A 19,492-nucleotide genomic window follows, 5' to 3' on the forward strand; every position below is an offset into this window, starting at 1 on the left:
ATCTCAGGTAGTGCAAATATAAAAAGAGAAGAGAGAAGAAAAGTTTCTATAGAACTAAAACAAAAATCAAGGGCTAAAAACTGCTTATGACAGAGTATACTCGTCATATATATTGCCCCTGAAACATGGTTCATATATCAATAATAATATGGGCAATAGAGATAACTGAACAATTAACGAATCCTTTGCCAATAGGAAGGAAAGGAAGGAAGAACTGCTCTTAGTCATAATGTACACAGCAGCCATTTTGACTTTGTAATGCTCTAGAATAGGGACAATATGATCTTGTGGATGGAAGAATGTCTTCTCTTACTTGGTGGTTTCTTGTTGTTCTGGACAGAACCCCCCTAAGAGATAAAGACTTTTTTTTTGTCATGGACCCAAGAGTGTTTTCACTTAATAATTTGCAGTGCTGTTGTAGCCTTATTGGTCCAAGGATATTAGACAAGGTGATGAGGTAGTATCTATTATTGGACCAACTCCTGTAGGTGAAGTTGAAAAATAAAAGATAGTACCTCACCCATCTTGTTTCATTTAGTAGTTCAGTTAAATGTTTTATGTAAAGGAAACTAAAGCAAAATTACACTACTTTGACAGACTAGGACACTGAGGTACTTTGAGTTTAAGTAATTTGTCCAGAGTATAGAACTCAGGGGTGTAATTCTGGTCCCCCGAAGTCATTGGGAATGTCATCATTGAATGCAATAGGACCAGTGTTTCACTCCAGATGTTTTCAGTTCCTAGTCTTGTCTTCAGTCCACTATATGTTACCGCTATTAAAACTATATATACACAGACTGAGCACGTAGTCATATAAATTATGGTAGACTCTTAATCACAGTGTCAACATAATAAAAACTGTTGAATTTACTCATTTACAGTGAATCCCCTATCTACAGAGCCTTGAATCTTTAGCTCAAGCTATAGTAGTTCATGCTTTTTGGCCTGGATGTTCATTGTTCAGTCCCCAGTATGTCTACCAAGATGGCAGTTGTCACATAAGCTCAGATAAGAATACATTTTTTTTTCCAAAATAAAATCTTAAGGTGTCCTGTGGTGTGGTGGTAAAGTGGCATACATTTCATTGTAAAAAATGAAAATATTTTTCTGTTATAATAAAGCCAGTTATTCCCTTTAAACTGATTTGAAAAATGTTCACCACCTACGAATAGACTGAGAACATTGAAGCTTTAGAACCGTATTTTATGAAAGAAAAGAGGATTTCATAAACTTAGTTTAGAAACAAACAAACACACACACCACACAACCATCAACAACTCCAAGCCTCTACTTTAATGGAAAATGCTTATCAATTTTCTGAACCAAAGGGATATAATATAGACATATAAAAATATATCCATCCTCTTATGATGCATCTTGGCAACACATTTCAGGGCTGTCAAAGATATTAACTTTATCAAAATTGACATGATTTATTAATCAATCTATCTGCAGAACAAACCAGGAAAGCGACAAGCATGTTTGCATTTGTTGATTCACAGTTGGCAGTGCATTTTGAAAACAGTATTTTAAGAAAGCACCAAACTCTGGTTTAAATTATTCTCTGGCTCATTTTTTAATGGAAAATAACTTTTCACAATCTAGCTTCTTTCTAAATGGAGAATGTGCAATATTATTTAAGAAAAGTATGAAGTTGATTTAGTATGCATGATTTTTTTCAGTTCTTTGTACACATTCAATAAGGTTACATTTTTGCTGATATATATATATTGCCCTGAACTTTCTCGATTGCTTTTTTATCAGGTTTACAAATCAAATCCAATAGGTATATTGCAGAGCTCTGTGATATTATTTTCTGCACTTATAGCACAATGTATTGAATTATGCTTGCTCATGTACTGCTGCTGCTATTCTTTCCAGGTTGAGAGAGAATGACTGTGGGGGCTGTAAATTCATTTGGCTTCCAGCATTACTGGTTAAATCACGAGCCCTATTCAAGCTCAGAGAAGAGACAGAGCAAGTGTTCATTACACAAATCTATTTGGTCAAAAGTACAGCACAGTGGGTACTGAACCATCGTTCACATAATATTGTCAACTTAATCAAATAATGTCTAGAAGACATTCACGAGCTTTTCTCTAAGAAATAACTTGATTGGTGTAGCAGAAAGAAACAGGTGGCTTCTCAAAAGTGTACTACTTATTTATAACCATTAATAACTTTTTACGTATACATGCATATGCACACATATGGACAGACACACAACATAGTACTAAATTTACCGAAGATTTAGGAGGAAAAAACCCATTTCTTTCCTTTGTGCCTTTTTTCTACTAATGTTTTCATTGGTGATTCAAGGTAGAACATATAGCAATTCAGGCTGTTCTCCCCCTAAATATGTGTGTGTGTGTGTGTGTGTGTGTGTGTGTGTGTAATATTGTAAAAAGTGCCAGACTGACACTACTTGAGAGTGAGGAGTTGTTGCTGTTGTTTTTAATCTATAGATCAGTCAGAGCATGGGCAGAGGCTTTGCAAGCTTCCCTCTTGCTAACCTTGTCCAGTACACTGTAGCCATGAGTCTGATTTGCAGCTTGTGTAGATGTAGTCCCACTACCTTTAATATAGCTAGTGTGAGGACACAGAAGTTTGGCCGTCAGTGCAGAAACCTGCTTCACCACCTTGAGTACATACTTGCTTGTACTGCTGCCACATCCTTACTGCTACTTTTAGCAGGCTATCTAGATTAAAGGTAGTGCAGGTATGTTTACCCCTACTAGGCTTCTTCGCAAAGATGCCAATTGGGACGGGGATACTTGCCTGCTAAAGCTAGACTCAGGCCATCACTTATTCCACATTGGTGAACAGACAGCCAACATACAATATCTGGTGACTGAGGATTGTATAGAGCACCAGGGGTATCTTGCAGTGAAATAATTGCAAAATAATTGCAATTGAAAGAGAGAGATTAGTAGGGCATGCATAATATAATGAAGTAAAAGAAGAGGAAAAATAGAACTTAAAATGGCCACTCAGCATTCCAGTGTCAGAATTATTATGGCCCAGTTTGTGTCTTCACTAATTGGTGGAGGAGGGCACAAAGAATTTCCTTTTCATCCTTCTTTGTGCCCCAGCAAGAGACCAAACACAATTGTAGTCCTTGTGCTCAAGAAAAGCAAGGACTGCTTAATGCTAATGTCAAAACTAGCTGTGAATACCACCAAAAGAGGAAAATGTGGGTGTGGGGTGAAACAATATTAGGAGGGTGCCATTTTGGCACTTGCTGCCCATAGCTACTGGAATAATTGTGAACATGTTAGGTACAGATCCCCTGGAAGATCCCACTGGACTGGTGCATCTATGTGTGCACACTAACACTCTTAAGGGTACCATGTAGCCATTTATGCAGACTCCAGGTTCCTGATTCTACACCCTACTGAATCTTGTACTGTTTTATAGCCTTGTTGATGTGTAGTATATTTATAATGGGCCAAACCCATACCTAGTCTGAATAAGGACTTTGGGATTGGGCCATGAGTTATCAAATTGAAATGTGTTTTAATTGTGAATGCAATTATCTATTGTAATGACAGTGGTTAAAAAGCAGAAAATTCATGTGGCACATGGGAAAGCTAAAGAGGAAGATATGGCTTATTCTCTTGTAAAACCTGCAGTTTGGATTTAGGATGCAAATTATTCTCTGTGGCAGTAACGTTAGCACATTGAACATGTGGTGCCATTTCACTTCATTGGGCTAAATAGTGCTTTGCCACAAGTACCATGTAAGAGACACTGCAATGTTGTGTTGCCCCAGGAGCATCTTGAAAGTAGATTGGGACATTGAGTCACAATTTGCCTACTGGTAAATGTCACATGGTATTGGGGCTCATATCTTAATGCTGTTTTATAGTGGTGCAGTGATGTCCCCCAGCACACTGACTTGGCTCTGCTGCCATTCACATTGGGTATGTGATCAAGGATCAGCCCACTCCTGGTCCATCTGTAAGGAAGCTGGAGAAGAGACTTTTCAGAGGCTGCTCTTACCCCCACAATGTGGGTTACCTGGTGCATGTGTGCAGAATAGGTTGCAATTTGGCCCAGAGTTAATACTTCGTGGGGAATTTATATTAGTAAACACAGACATGGCTCACTGGTTTTCTGGAATATATTAATTTGTGTCAAATATTTAGTCAATTAAATGTAGGGTGACCAGACAGCAAGTGTGAAAAATCGGGACAGGAGGTGGGGGAGGCGGGTAATAGGCGCCTATATAAGACAAAGCCCCAAATATTGGGACTGTCCCTATAAAATTGGGACATCTGGTCACCCCAATGAAATGATTAGTGCCAAGAAATCTATAATAGAACCAGCAGTTACCTTATTTCACTTCCCTACTTTTCATTGTATTTAGCTGCCTCTCAGTTAAAATAGCTTGGTGATAATTGGAATGACCCTGATGTAATCTTTACAAAATAAACTGAATGTGTTTTTAATTGATTTTAAGAACTTGACTATAGTGTGGGGCTAGGTGGCTCAAGAAATTGCTAATGAAATTCACATCTTTTTACTTTGAGGTCACTGATCTGAATTTGGTCACGTCACATGGCTTATGTGTAATGATGTGGTCTCAATTTTTTGTTTGAACAGGTGACTACATCACAATTGTTCATTACTTTGCAGCCTCAGTGGAGAGGCTCATAAATGAATGAATGGCCATCCAATCCTGGATGTCTCTCTCATCTTTTGGAGTGCTCCATAACAGGAGAAAATCTTAACACTGGATAAAAAAATATTTCCATTTCTAGAACTGGGTTAAATGCACTAAATTTATGGAATAATATTTTGGAAAAGGAAAAAGAACTTCCTTACAAAACACAGAATGGTATTTTCAGCTCATATACCAAATATATAGATATAAAATATCATATACCAAATATCTAGTTATTCTAAAGCATATTCTGTCAATGCAGGTTTACTTATAAAAGTGCCATGGGCCAGATTCTACTCTTGTTTATAACCGTCCTGAAAAGTGATTGAAGAAAATAGTTACTCTGGGTTTACACCAGTGTATATGAGAGCAGAATTTTGTCCCATATTTATATATTCTGTATTTTTTTAAAAAATGAAGTTTTAAATCTGTTATATTACTTAAAGCATTTGAATACTGTATAAATGCAACTCCCTTGGGGTGTGTGTGATTTGACCAAAACTGGCGGGGCGGGATAGCCCTGTGGAATAGTGTATTGAAGGGAGAAGAGGAGGAAGATCAATGAAAATAAGTTCCTGCAAAATATGTACAAATATCCAAGGCATTTAGCAAGCCAAAGGAAGGTGATAGATTTTTTTTTTTAATGGATGCATCTCATTTTAACTTCAACAGTAAAATGAAGGTTAATATTGTCTTTCTGTTGTGTGTGTCATTTTACTTTCCCCTTTTGAGCTAGTATGCAATATATTACTGAATCCTTGCAAAGAGTTATGTCAGATTTTTCAAAGAGGCTCTCTTTGTATCAGATGCCATATGGTTTTAGTATCCTATTGTCGTAAATTATTCCAAAGATATCTGTTACTGTCATTAACATATTGCCACAATTTACATTTAAATTTGTTGATCATTCATTTTTTTTATCAGAGTAATTGTTGGGATTCTCTCTCTGAGACCTTTTCCACTCAACTTACCCAGAACACCTTGTTCCGTTCTGTGAGAATGCTTCATTCTGTGATCCAAAACACTCACTTCAACTCTGAATTTCATCACTCAGGTTCCTTTATTTGGCATACAGCAAAGCTATGCTGAGTTGATCAGACTGAAGCATAGCGGGTGAGTACAGGGCATATCACACATTCAGAGTTACACAGATAATCTCTTCCTTTTTTACTCCTGCTGGAATTCTGTGCCAATGCAGAATTTGCACAGAATTAATATTCCCCGCATAATTTAATCTTTTTCACGCAGAATTTGTGATTTCCCTTCAGCACTTCCACCCATGTTTGGCACAGGCAGTGGGAGCCCAGGGCCGATAACGGAAGAGTGATTATATTGTGTTATTTTGACAAATAAAATGTGCAGAATTTTAAAATATCATGCACTTAATTTTTATTTTTTTGGTGCAGAATTCCCCCAGAAGTACTTTATATTTAAACATTACGTTGCGTTTGCTATATATTAAATCACACCTTTTTTAATTGGCTTGGCTACTTTGCAGGAACATATCCTGATACAGCATGTTCTGTCCATGTGCTGTTTACATAGAACCTGATCTTTACATTCCAGGTCTATAGTTCTTAGCATCAGAGTGTTGCTGCTTATCTGAGGTAGCACAGAAATCCTGACTCAGTATATTGTTTGTCAAGCCCCTATTTACAACTTAATCTTCCATGCACCTTCCCAATTATGCCCACTAAGAAATGAGGCAACTTACTTATGTTAAGCTAGGCCTATAATAATAAAACTATTAATATGATCTGATGCTTATATTTATGAAAAATATTGCTAGTGTAGCCTATGTCTCTTTAATCGTGTCATTTGAGAAGCATCTTTTGTTATATAGCTTTAGCTTTTTTAGTGAGTATAAGGTACAGGTATTTCCTTGTTTATGGTGCTGCTTATATTTTCTTGTTCCCCATACTTTATGGGCAGCAGTCAGGCACACTTCTATTTTTTAAAAATAATATAGTGGATAAGGTCGGGGAGAGACCTATCAAAGAGCAAAAATACCATAGGATTGAGGTTTGAGAAGGAGAGGGGAATATAAGTTAGCTAAGAATGATAAATTAAATTTGACATCTGAAGACACATTTCTTTGTGAAGATGTATGCATGCCCTGCATAAAGTTTCTCTCCAAATTCATCAATACCTAAATCAAATTTTACCAAGATTAAAGTTGTGTAGCTCAGACTTTTTGATAGAGTTAGAAATGATTATGGAAAATAGAGTATCACAATTCTATATTAAAGTACTTGTGAATGCAATTTGCGATCTTTAAAACATTAAAATTCTAGCAGCTTATTTTTAACATTTATGGCATAAGGATGTTGTTGAATTCTTGGGATTGTTTATTAAAAATATCTAGTAAGTGGTTTACATGCTAATAAGGGTTTATACAAGTCACTTCATAATTAGAAGCATGTTGTTGTAGTCATATTGTAGCTGGGTCCAGGCAATAGCTATCAATAACCTTCTAAAATATGTAATTGTTTATCAAGATTTTTAAATTAGAAATGCAATCTCACTGGAACCAGAAAAAAGTCATGCAGCAAATGAGCAGACGTGACCTTTTGGTGGAGATGACAAATGGCTTCTTGATCCTCAGAGCTGGAAATTAACCTAATATAGTAATAACTGACATGTAGAAGAAAGCCAGTCCATAAACTAAGGGCCTGATTTTCAAAGATGCTGAGCACCTATAGCTCCCATTGACTTTAGTTGGAATTGGGGGTCCTCAGCACCTGCTTTCAGGCCGAAAAAACACGAATCAGTGACTTCATGGTTTATCAGTTTAAAAACTGCTTTTACTTTAAGATGTCATATACATATCATGTGCATTCTGTCTGTGTTAGTTATAAATCACACTGTAGGGTTCTGTAGAATTCAAGGTGTTTGTCCGGCTATACCAAAAGCAGGACAGAAGACATTTGGTATGGCTTTAAACAGGCCACATCTTTATTATTCGATGTCTGAGAATACCCGGCAGATAAAAGTGTACAGTGAAGCTAACCATTCAATAATTACCCAAGGGCTTCTGCCAGCTCCCCGCTCTTTTTCCATCCAAGTCCCCCAGCCAGTCCATTACTGGGACCTTATCATCCACCCCCCTTCATAGGAGGGTTAAGGTGGGCTATAAGAAAGGGGGGGTTGGCTCCCTGCCATACCACTCAGAGGAGCCCCAACTCCCCCTTTTGTTCCTTTAACCAACTGCTCCATGTAAAAGGGAGCTTCACCACATGGGGCTGCCCCTTTTAAACCCTTCCATCCATCTGGTACCCATCTTGACCCTTCTGCAGCAGTTTGATTTCTTCCCCGACCCACTACCCCCTCAAGCCATAAATCGCTGTTCCCTTCATTCAGCCAGCCAAAAAAATTCCCTTCCCCAATTAAAGATGTGGTGCGGTCATTCATAAAAGTTACATCCCTTCCAAATCTAGTGATAAATTAAAACCTTAAAAATAGCAAGGGAATACTTTAGGCTATTTAATGATGTTTTATAGTCCTGTCATCATTGTACCACTTTGCTTTCCAATAGTGATTCCACTATATGGTGATATTAATTGCCATAAAAAGAAAATGATCAAAATAACATCCAGGTGTTGAAAATTCACAAAAATTAAATAAATGAATCAATCTGTCATTTTTCACTGATAATTCTATAGAAAAATGAGCAGAGCCCTGGAAATAATGCATTGGCTTCAGATGCTGTCTTACTGTGAAATGAAATTAAGGCTAGCTGAACTATTTACACAAAAGATGAGCTTGATACATAAAGATTGGGTCTGACCATACTACCAGCAAGTGCAGTAGTTTTCAGCTCCAGACTTTTGGGTCATTGGAATCTTTAGTTATGTCAATGTATTTTTCTCTATACTACCAAAGGCATGGGCAGTGGGTGGGAGCCCCCCTTTGGGGAGGCTAGTCCCCAGCTATGCCCCTTCTTCCCCCTCCCATATCCCGGAGGAGCCCCAAGCCAGCTGCAGCCTGGAGCTCCCCCCCTTGGCTGGAGGAGTCCCGGGCCGGCCGAAGTCCCAGGTAGTACTATAAATACAAACATAATATACAAGAATTGAATGATGTGATTACTATTATAGACAGGTTTACTTTTTACTATCCCAACAGATTTGTTACATTAAAAACATAGCTTTAAAAAAAAAAACCAAAACAAAGGTTAGTTTATTCAATTAATAGATAAAATTCCAAAAGGGACAAAATACTTTTCAATAACAGCTGCTTCACACCCCTTCCTGAAGCACATTTAGTATGTGCCCCTTGGAAGGGCCAGCATCAACCATCTTTGCTGATGTAGGCTAATGATTTGGCACACACAAGGTGGCTTGTGACTGGCAGATGCAAAATCCAGGACTGGCTGATGCTGCCTAGTGGTAGTGATGGGACTATAGGCCATCAGCAGAAAAAAGACCTGGTTATATTCCATCTCCACCTTGCTTGACAGCAGGAGATCTTCTCACCCACCTTCTCTGAGAGACATTCCCAAGAGGTGACTTCTTATTCCCAGGTGGTATGAAGGCAGTCAGGGTGTGCTGTACAGACTTAATGCTTTGCTTCTTGGTATAAGATAATTGCCATTCTCAAGCCAGACAAGGACCCCCATAGCATGGTGAGTTACTACCCAATATCCTTGCTGTCAATGTGTTTTAAGGTATTTGAGTGCTTGATCCTCCAACAAATTACTCTGGAGTTTGACAATGTCTTTCAGGTTGACCACGCAGAGTTTAGGAAAGGACATAGTGCCTGAGTTTAAGTCTTGGCCACATTTGTCAAAAATGATTTTCAACAAAATCTAAAGGCAGGAGCTGTCTTAATAGATTTGACCACCACTTATGACAATTTGGAACAGAGTCCTACTGTGTAAACCCTCTTGAGTTGCCCTCCGTTGGGTGGTCGAAGTAGTAGAGCTTTTCCTCCAAAACAGGTGCCTCTGAGGACACATGGGCGACCCCTGCAGTTCCTGGAAGTGTCAGATTAATAGTCTTCCTCAAGATTCAGTTCTTTCACCAATACTGTTCAATGTGTACATCAACAATTTGACAGCAGCACGCTCATGCAAATTTATCTATGCCGACATCTGCTGCAGCTATCAAGCTCAGTCCTTCTCAGAAATTGACAAGGCCCTGAACAACGATACAAAGTTCATGGCAGACTACGGTAGTTGATGGCACCTGCAACCAAGCTTTTGTAAAATGGTTTCTAGTGTATTTCATCTGCATAATGCAAACGCAAGCCATGAGTTAAATATTTTCTTAAATGGCCAACACTTGCAGCATAACCTACACCCGGTTTACTTCAGCATGACGTTGGATAGGTCATTGATGTACCGCAACCACTTGAAGAAGACAGCGGCCAAAGTTAGCTCTCGGAACAACTTGCTCAGAAAACTGGGTGGCTCAACCTGGAGTGCAAGCATCCGGACACTTAGATCGTCAGCACTTGCCCTCTACTATTCAACAGCAGAATACTGTGCTTCTGTCTGGTGTTGCTCATCTCACGCGAGACTGGTCGATGTAGAGCTTAACAAAGCTATGTGCATTGTAACTGGGACTTCACATGCAACTCTGTTGCCATTGCTGCCAATACTTAGTAACATAGCATGATCCCATCTTCGCCATGTGGGGGCCTCCATCCTGTTCCTGGCCATTATCCATGAGAAGAGCAATTTGCTTCTGTACTCAGACCTCTTCAACTGTCTTGCCAGTTTGCCTGTCTTCTAGACGCCCTTTATGGTCACTTACGCCACCACAGGACATGATGGTGGAATCTGCTTGGCATAACAAATGGTCAGTGATGACAGTTGTTAATCACTCTCTCGTCACCAACCCAAACATCTGCCCACCAGGTTCTGACTTGCCAAGACACCTGTGGTCATCCCAGAACTGGTTTTGGACAGGACAGGGCAATTGTGCGGCTAATCTCTTCAAATGGGGTTTCTCTAATGACCCACAATGTAGATGCGGTCAACTTCAGACTGCCACATATGCTTGACGAGGGCCCACTGACTTACTTTGACAGCAGGCTACTGGCTCTTTACCTGGCTGATGATGATGCTATCAAATGGCTGGGCACACTGCACATACCCTGATGTAGGCTAATGATTTGGCACACACAAGGTGGCTTGTGTGCCTGAGAGAGATTCACTTGATCTCTCTGTGCCTCAGTTAACAATACTTCCTCTATCCAGCTCATTGTCTGTCATGTCCATTTAGGGCACAGCGCCAGAAGTGACTGCATACACTTGAGCTCAGTGGGCTCCATGCAGGTGTAGGGTGCAGCCTTGCAGAGTCTTTTATATTTTTGCATATATTCTGAGGGTATTGCAAGACTTTAAAAAAGAAAAATTGCACACAATATGCCTCTGTCTTCCTGTCTGGTTATTTTCTGGAAGGTTTTTCTTTTGTACAGAAGTAGAGAAAATACAAGGAGATGAACTTGGAGATTTTATTTACACTTAGTTTAAGAGTTGAAGGCAGTTAAGAAGAATGTGGTGATGGTGAGCATTATGAAATTAAAAGTAACTCTGTTACTTGCAAACCTCAACGTAATTGTACATTCTATTCTATTCTATTCTATTCTATTCTATTCAGGTTCTTTTACCTCCCTTCTAATCATGCTATCTGAGTACCTGTGTAGGCCTGTTGGCTTGTTTCCCCAGCCTAGGAAAGACTAAATGCCACGCAGCGTGTCTATTCAGGCCCTTACTTCAGGTCACCGTTTAGTCTTCAAACAAAAACTCACAACGTAACACTGAAACAAGCTATGCCCTGACCAAAGTAGGTTGTAGGGACCCAGAGGCCTTTCTTCATGTCTCTCACCACTCTGCTTCCTGTAGCTCCAGCTGAGCTCTTTCAGCGCTTTATAGGAATCACCTGACCCCTGTTATAATCCCTTCTACTGAGCCCAAACACGTTCTTAAAGGTGCTCTGCTTGCAAACAGGGCTGGCTGGTCCTAAGTCCTCTGGCCCTTAAAGGGGCAGATTGCCCTGTTACAGCCTATTTAACCTATTGGTTAAACAGCATGATACGTTTGCTTTTCTCACTATTAAAATCTATTGTCCATCACAGTTAAAATTTCAGCCAATGAAATACAGCCTGCTGACACTCAAGCCATGAGAGATGAGTTTGGTGTTGCTAGCTGGAAGTGAGATATTTTTTAATATTTAAAAAAGGTGTATACATGAGAAATAGTAGTTAAACAGCAACAGTAGAAGACAACTGAAAAACTAGCAAAGGGAACATATAGAAGAGGCATGTGACAGGAAAGGAAGTGAAAGAGAGGGGGAAATTAAAGGTTTTTCTATTTGCATCCTTCCATTTTTCTCCTGCTGCATTCTCTTTCCTCTTCCCTTTTCTAACCTTGTGTTCTTGTGTGAATCTATATGTATATAAAAATTAAGCTTCTAACTTACACACACATTCATAAATGCTCCTACTTGTGCATATACGTATGTTACAGAGTGATTAATTAGGCCCTCTATGTTGTCATCAAAGAAATGCACAGAAATTTCTCCCAAGTATTGTTTGACTAAAGATGATAAATTTTAATTTTCAGATGACTGATATGCTATTAATAATTCAATGTGTTTTAATAATATTTTTTGTAATTCCCAATTAGGTTTTTTTAAACTGAAGCAAACTTCAACTGTGATGTAATCCAAATGTAAGATCTCATTTAAAAACTGCAGTACAGAATTCCCATAGAAATGCCATTGATGAACACTACATGTTCTTGGTCATATGTGAAACTCTTCAAAAGTTAATTTCTGGGTTTCATCTTTATCTTGGACATTATTGAAACTTGGTACATTGCCTCCAATAGTACTTCTAGTCCCTTGAACATTCAAGGCCTTTTCAGTAATGGTGACTGTTCCTCTAGATAAAGTTACCCTTCAAAGCCCATTAACTGCCTATGAAATGTCAAGTATGGCGTGATGTGTTTCCTCCCTCTTGGAGTTGAGTGAAAGTCCTTATTGGCCTCTGCATGAAGGTCCAAGTTCTACTCTGGTTCATAAAATGCTATTACTGCTAGGCTGTTTTCTGGCCATGATGCTTCAATTTCCTTCGGAAAACAGCGATGGAGGCTAAAGGTGTTTCCACAATGTTTTAATTCAGAGATAAATATTTATTCTTAATTTATTTAAAAACATTTAAAAATGTAACATAATTGTTTACATTCTTCTTCCCCATACTGCTTGTTCCTTTCCAAGTTCTATGTTGTTGAAATAGATGTAACAATGGACTAGGTGAATTAACAGATATTTCACATCTCTAACTTCGGATTTTCTTTTACATTATTGTTTGAATGATTCCTTCTTTCCTTTTCACTTGTGTGTCTTGCCTGAGAGTTAAACCCACCACTATTTTTATATCTAAAACTAGAGCGATACTTAGAGCATGTTTTACTTTATTTTGCTTTAATTCTTTTAGCAGACAGATGATGCAGCACAGACTGACGGCCAGCAACAGACACAATCCTCTGAAAACACAGAAAACAAATCACAGCCGAAACGGCTGCATGTCTCAAATATACCCTTCAGATTTCGAGATCCAGATCTCAGACAAATGTTTGGGGTAAGTACTATATTTTTGTTTGCATGCTTATTATTGTCACATTTTAAAAGAAGCATTACCTTTACATTATAGGTGGAGCTAGCAGCAATACCTAAAGTTAAGATTACATAATGCTTTCCATTATAAAGATGGAAAATAATGCTTTCCATTATGATTTCCCTTTCTCTCCCCCCCCCCCCATTACTCATGACTAATTGCCTGACTTGCTTAAACTACTTGTAAGGAGAAACATTACTATATGTACTCTACAGAGCTATAATGTGATGGTGGATCTCCAGAATATCATATCTGTTCGTACTCTAAGAAAGCAAGTAATTAATACTGGCTTAACTTATTACACACTTACATACTCTCTTGTGAAGTCTTCTGTTCACCTTGAATTCCACACCAGTGGTTGTGGATCTTTAAAAGCATAGCAGTAAAAAATAGGCATTACTTGGCCTAACAACTGCATTATTATTAGCCTCCTTTCAGAAAGAATTGTACATGGCCAGATGATACTCCAGTACTGGACCTGCCTTTTTTTGCACCTATTCATATCATCTAAATAAACTTAAATAACTCACAGATACCCTTATGCTGGAGCAGGATATTGTACTACATTTTGAACCTGCAGTTATTTTATGTGGGTATGAAAATATAATACACACACACACACACACACACATATTTACATTGTGTATGAGTTTTATTTAATATAGGATAGAGTCCCACTTAATAACAGAGTCCCATTAAAAGACAAGAAGGAACAAAATATGTCAAGTAATTGACTTAAATTCATTATATATTTTAATTAATTTATCTTCTAGTTTGTTTGTTTTTTAACAGTCTAATGGAGCAGAAGTAGTATCTACTTAAATATGTACTAAGAATTGAATCCTGACATGATAGTGGTGAAAAAGGGATATTTTCACATAAACATATCGGAATTGCCCTAGCAACTCTCCCCCCACCAAATACAATGGTGTATCTGATGCCATACATTTCAGAGCACAAAATTGTAAAGCATCCGATGACATATGAGAACTCCCTAGGATAAATGTATGTTAATCAGTTAAAATTAAATTTAAATAAAACAACTCAGAAAACAGGTGGAATCTCTTTCTAAATGCACAAAATACAAGAGTTGTTTTGTGGGTGTTAAAATCCAACTGTAAACAAACTAAAGTTAATTTGTGTTTTTCATTCCAAGTTTTTAGAATTCAGAAAACTCAAATAAATCTTACTTTCAAATTGGAAGATGGCAGGAATTCCCCAGCTTCCATACAACTTGGTAACAGTAACACTATTGGAGCTATAGCTGCATTAAGCCTCTCACTTGCAAGCTGAGACAAAAAGATTCCTAAAAAAAACAGCAAATTCAGTTTTTCAGTTGTTCATTGTTAAATCAGCCTGGACAGTGCAGAGAAATCTGAGTTTCTAAACTGATGGGAAATTCAAATTCCTATCATTGCGAATTCTAGTGAAGTTTCTGAAATGAAGCCTGATATTGAAACCATCCTTTGCACCTTGATCCTGTTATGAACATGATTTCTTTTTAGGCGCATGAGTTGAGGAGAGCAGGCTTGTTTACTAGTTTGGGTTTTGTTTTTCCAACTTCACCCAACTTTATATATACACCAATTATAGTTTAAACATTAGACAATTGTCTGCTTATAAGCTAACAATAGCAGTTAACACATTTGTTACTTGGAGGATAAATGTAACCGGGGGGGTGTAAGGCAAAGGATAACAAGAGTGTGCTGATTTTTCTAAAAAGTTAAAACGATAAAAGGAACTCTATCTTTCTTGTCATGGATGTATTTACCATATCTTAAGGTACTTAGTAGACTGGAGTAGAGTCTAATTTCTGTAGTATATTATACACTCACTAGGTTATTCTGTTTCTGCCTGCATTGTTTTGTCTTTCCATTGTAGTATATTGTTTGTCACTTACATTGCCTCACCAGAGTTACACTGCTTCACATGACATGTTAGTGACACATGAAATAGCAGAACATGACACATTGAGTGATGTACTGGAAAGTTTCACACCATAAAACGTGTTGCATCAAAAAATGTTCTGACTTATCCATACTAAATATTGCCCAGGGTTAGCATTCATTCCCTTTACCAAAGCAGGTATAGTGAAACTTCTTTCTTTAGGACAGAACCTGTGCATTTTTGCATGTTTGAACAGTGTCTAGGGCTATGATAACACCAATAATAATAGTAATTATTATTATAAGATGTACGGTTTATTCCCACGCACAAGTAACAGAGTTTCACTAAGGTAGGACAAAACTTGTTTGGGAAAAACTCAGCACTGGTGGAAGTCTCTCTCTTTATCTTCTTTGAGGGGGCACTGGAAGCTGTGGTGTATCCTTTTAGAAGATATGGGTAAAATACTGGGTAGATATGGGTAGAATTCCCATTTGATTTTTAAATAAAGCCTGGATTTCACCCTGTATCTTTACTCACAGAAGAAGCTGTAGCAAATATGTCCTTATTCCTCTTCATTTCACTGGGAGCAACTAGAACAAGACCAAGGGGCTAATATTCCTCTGAGGATGAGTGGGAGGTGATAATCACCTTTAAATGCAACAATTAATACCTGTCTGGTGGGTGGTGATTGCTGCACTCCAAGGGGAGTTGCACAGTGGGATATTACCTATACTGAAACATCATTATAAGAGGACTGAAAAGCCATTAAAAAGTAAGTAAAATGTTGGGACTTTCATTTCACAGTGTGATATGCAGTGCAGGTTTTTGTAGCCCTATTGGTCCCGGGGTATTAGAGACAAAGTGGGTGAGGTAATGTTTTTTATTGGATCAACCTCTTATGGTGAGAAAGACAAGCTTTTAAGCTCATACAGAGCTCTTTTTCAGGCCTGAAAAAGAGCTCTGTGTACGGTCACAAACTTGTCTCTCTTACCAACAAAAGTTGGTCCAATAAAAGATATTACCTCACCAACTTTTCTCTTTAACGTCACTGTGATATGAGTTTAACCATAGTGTGGTTCACAGTCAGCAGGTGCTACTATATTTTAATTGCTGTTATTGATTATGCAGAATGGTAGTGGTGCAGTTTTAGCTATGTATCAGGCTCATCACAACATGCATTTGATTCAGCTACTCTTCAGTTTGTCATTTTTTTTATTGCTTGACTGGCCTGTAGTTTAATATCTTTCTATATATGAGGTACTAAATCTTCTAATACTATGAAATATCTTTGCTACATCTCTGTTACGATGTTTTCAGATTTTCTTATGTTCATGTGATCTTTCTATTTCTTTTCAGCAATTTGGTAAAATCTTAGATGTTGAAATTATTTTTAATGAGCGAGGCTCAAAGGTAAGCAGTTTAATTCACCAGAAGAATCAGTTAATTGATTTTTAGTATGTGATAAGATTAAGAGAAAACAACTGCACTAGTGTAATAAATGCATCTTAAAAATCCACTTGAATGGAAACACCTTTTGAAGCCTTTTGTCAGTTTCCCAAACAGCAAGAAATTCAGTGGACTCATTTTAAATCCTTTGAAAGGAAAAATTATAACTACTATAAACTGTCAAAGTTCAATGGGAATTTTGCTTTCCGCTTTTAAATATAATCATATATTGTCTAGGCTGATTCTTTATCCTCCAGTGATAATTACCTTACTCATTTTATAAAATGAGTCATATTTGCAGAAAAATAAGCAGATCATTTGCTAGAATAGGTATTTTCTGCTATTGAAATGAAAATTGGTAATATAATCTAATATCCTCTTGAGTAATTACTCAATAAAATATGTGATTATTCCAGATTATTGATGTGCAGATGTTTTCCTGGTTAGTTAAAAACTTCAATGCACCAACCCTTTGAATACAATTTATTTTAGTATTTCTACCGATAAAGACAATGTACTGTATTGTACATTTAGTTCTCCTGAAAGTTACTTTGCTTTAAATTTGTAGTCTGATTTATTGGGTACTTAAGAAATAAAAAAATAAGATTGTTATGCTTCGATAATTTACATTAAATGGTGCAAAACAGTCATTTTCCCATAAATCTTACCCAGATCAGCCGCACTATAATTTTCTATGTTTATGTCATATGCATGGTAACTCTCCTCCCCTTATGTCAGACTCATTCTAATCTTTGTCCCCCTATATATTCGACTTGTAATAATTCTTCCCCTCCTACATATGATTCAGTATTAATGATGGAAGCCTTTTTCTCTTTTAGTATGTCAGATACATTATAATCCTTCTGCTAATCCCTCTCCTAATGTGTCAGCATTTTCAATTCTAAATTTAAAACGGTCACCTTTTCTTCCATATAAAATGATGCAATCATCATAGGCCTTAAACTCCAGAACCTTATTGGATGGGTGCTGCACCAGCTCAAGTCAGCTTTTACAGTGGTGCAGCATGTCTACAGTAGGGGTTGGCATCTGTGCCATGCAAACCTCCCACTGTCCTACACTATAAAAAAGTTCTTGGAGAGGGTCTCACAAGGCTCAGTTTCCTTAGCACTCTCTGTCCGCGATTAAAAGAGTAGATGCCAGTAATGCAGTTAACAAGCACATCAAATCACCTTTTGCATTTAAACAGGAATTGAGCATGGGTACTTCTGTAAACTGCAGCTTACATGACACGAAACAATTCAAATGCAGAAAACCCGAGTACTAATGCAGATAAAGAGAGAATAGCAATTTGCCTCCAAAGCAGTGCTCAAACTGCCCACCACTCCCAATTGACAGTAACTCCTCACTTAAAGTCATCCGGGTTAACATTGTTTCATTGCTGATCAATTAGGGAACATGCTCATTTAAAGTTGTGCAATGCTCCGCTCTTACGTCTTTGCTGCCTGCTTTCTCCAGAGCTGGCAGCCTCCCTACCCTCCCCCCCCAAGCACCTCCCGACCGCTGGCAGACCCCGCAGATCAGCGCCTTCCCCCTCCTTCTTCCCGCGGCAATCAGCTGGCTTTCCGCACGCAGGCTCCCCCTCCCTCCCCTGCCTCCTAAACACTGCAAACCAGCTGATTGCCCTGGGCAGGGGGAGGCGGAGAGGGAGCCTGCGTGCCAAGTCCTTGCTCCTCCCTCCTGCCTCTGAAACGCCGCAAGCCAGCTGATTGCCCCGGGCAGGGGGGAGGGGGCAGGACGAGGACTCGGCGCACCTCCCCCCTACCTCCCCTCCATCCTGCCCACAGCAATCAGCTGGCTTGCAGCATTCAGAAGGGCGGGAGGGAAAGGGAAGGAGTGAGGTTGCAGCATGCAAAGTAAAGGGGGAGGAGGTGAGGGGGGAGAAGAGGTCGGTCAAGGGTGGGGACTTGGGGGAAAGGGTGGGGAGGATGGGCCGAGGGCTGAGCCCCCTGTCCCCAGCAAAGTCAGTGCCTGTGCTTGCAAGAACAGCAAGAAGAGCAGCCGGACAATCCATCCTCTTCCTCTCTCTGACTCCACCGCCTCAAGCAAGCTTCATATTCAGCAGTGATGATTGTAGTATTAAATGGTTTCTTTAAAATTATTTAAAACTTATACCTGTAGGGTGTATTAAATTGCTTGTATTAAATTGTTTAAAATGTATATAATGCCTTTTGTCTGGCAAAAAAAATTTCCCCTGGAACCTAACCCCCCACACTTACATTAATTCTTATGGGGAAATTAGATTTGCTTAACATCGTTTCACTTAAAATCGCATTTTTCAGGAACATAACTACAACGTTAAGTGAGGAGTTACTATATGTCCTTTGCAAAAAGAAGAACAGGAGTACTTGTGGCACCTTAGAGACTAACAAATTTATTAGAGCATAAGCTTTCGTGGACTACAGCCCACTTCTTCGGATGCAGTGGGCTGTAGTCCACGAAAGCTTATGCTCTAATAAATTTGTTAGTCTCTAAGGTGCCACAAGTCCTCCTGTTCTTCTTTTTGCAGATACAGACTAACACGGCTGTTACTCTGAAACCTATATGTCCTTTGCCATAAAGTGGAAACATAAGCTCAGAGAAGGCAATCTGAGGGAACTCACAAGTTTCCCACTCCAATCCTGTGAGGACAATTCAGTTTATATCAGTCAGAAGCAGACTCATTGTAATATTGCTCTAGCATTTTAACCTTGAACATGTTTCCTTAACTAACCGGTTGAGGCTCTGGATTTCAGTAACTGTCCACAGCTGCTGCAAATTGGTTTTGTCCTTTAGGGACGATTGCAGAGCTGCTAAGGTAAGATTTTACTCTAGAGATGTAAAAGTACTCTAACAACAATGAACACCATCTTT

General features: G+C 38.6%; 1 protein-coding gene across 30 annotated transcripts in view; it reads left to right on the forward strand.

The window, feature by feature from the left end:
* Nucleotides 1-19,492, forward strand: part of RBFOX1 (RNA binding fox-1 homolog 1) — a 2,469,250-nt gene that overhangs the window by 2,311,516 nt on the left and 138,242 nt on the right. For all 30 annotated transcript variants that reach the window (XM_054041251.1, XM_054041252.1, XM_054041257.1 and 27 more), the window contains 2 exons: nt 13,109-13,252; nt 16,532-16,585. In XM_054041251.1, the coding sequence (XP_053897226.1) occupies nt 13,109-13,252; nt 16,532-16,585 (198 nt within the window). The remainder of the gene's footprint in view (nt 1-13,108; nt 13,253-16,531; nt 16,586-19,492) is intronic.

This window comes from Malaclemys terrapin, chromosome 10 (genome assembly GCF_027887155.1).
Source record: "Malaclemys terrapin pileata isolate rMalTer1 chromosome 10, rMalTer1.hap1, whole genome shotgun sequence".
In the NCBI taxonomy this organism is placed as follows: Eukaryota; Metazoa; Chordata; order Testudines; family Emydidae; genus Malaclemys; species Malaclemys terrapin.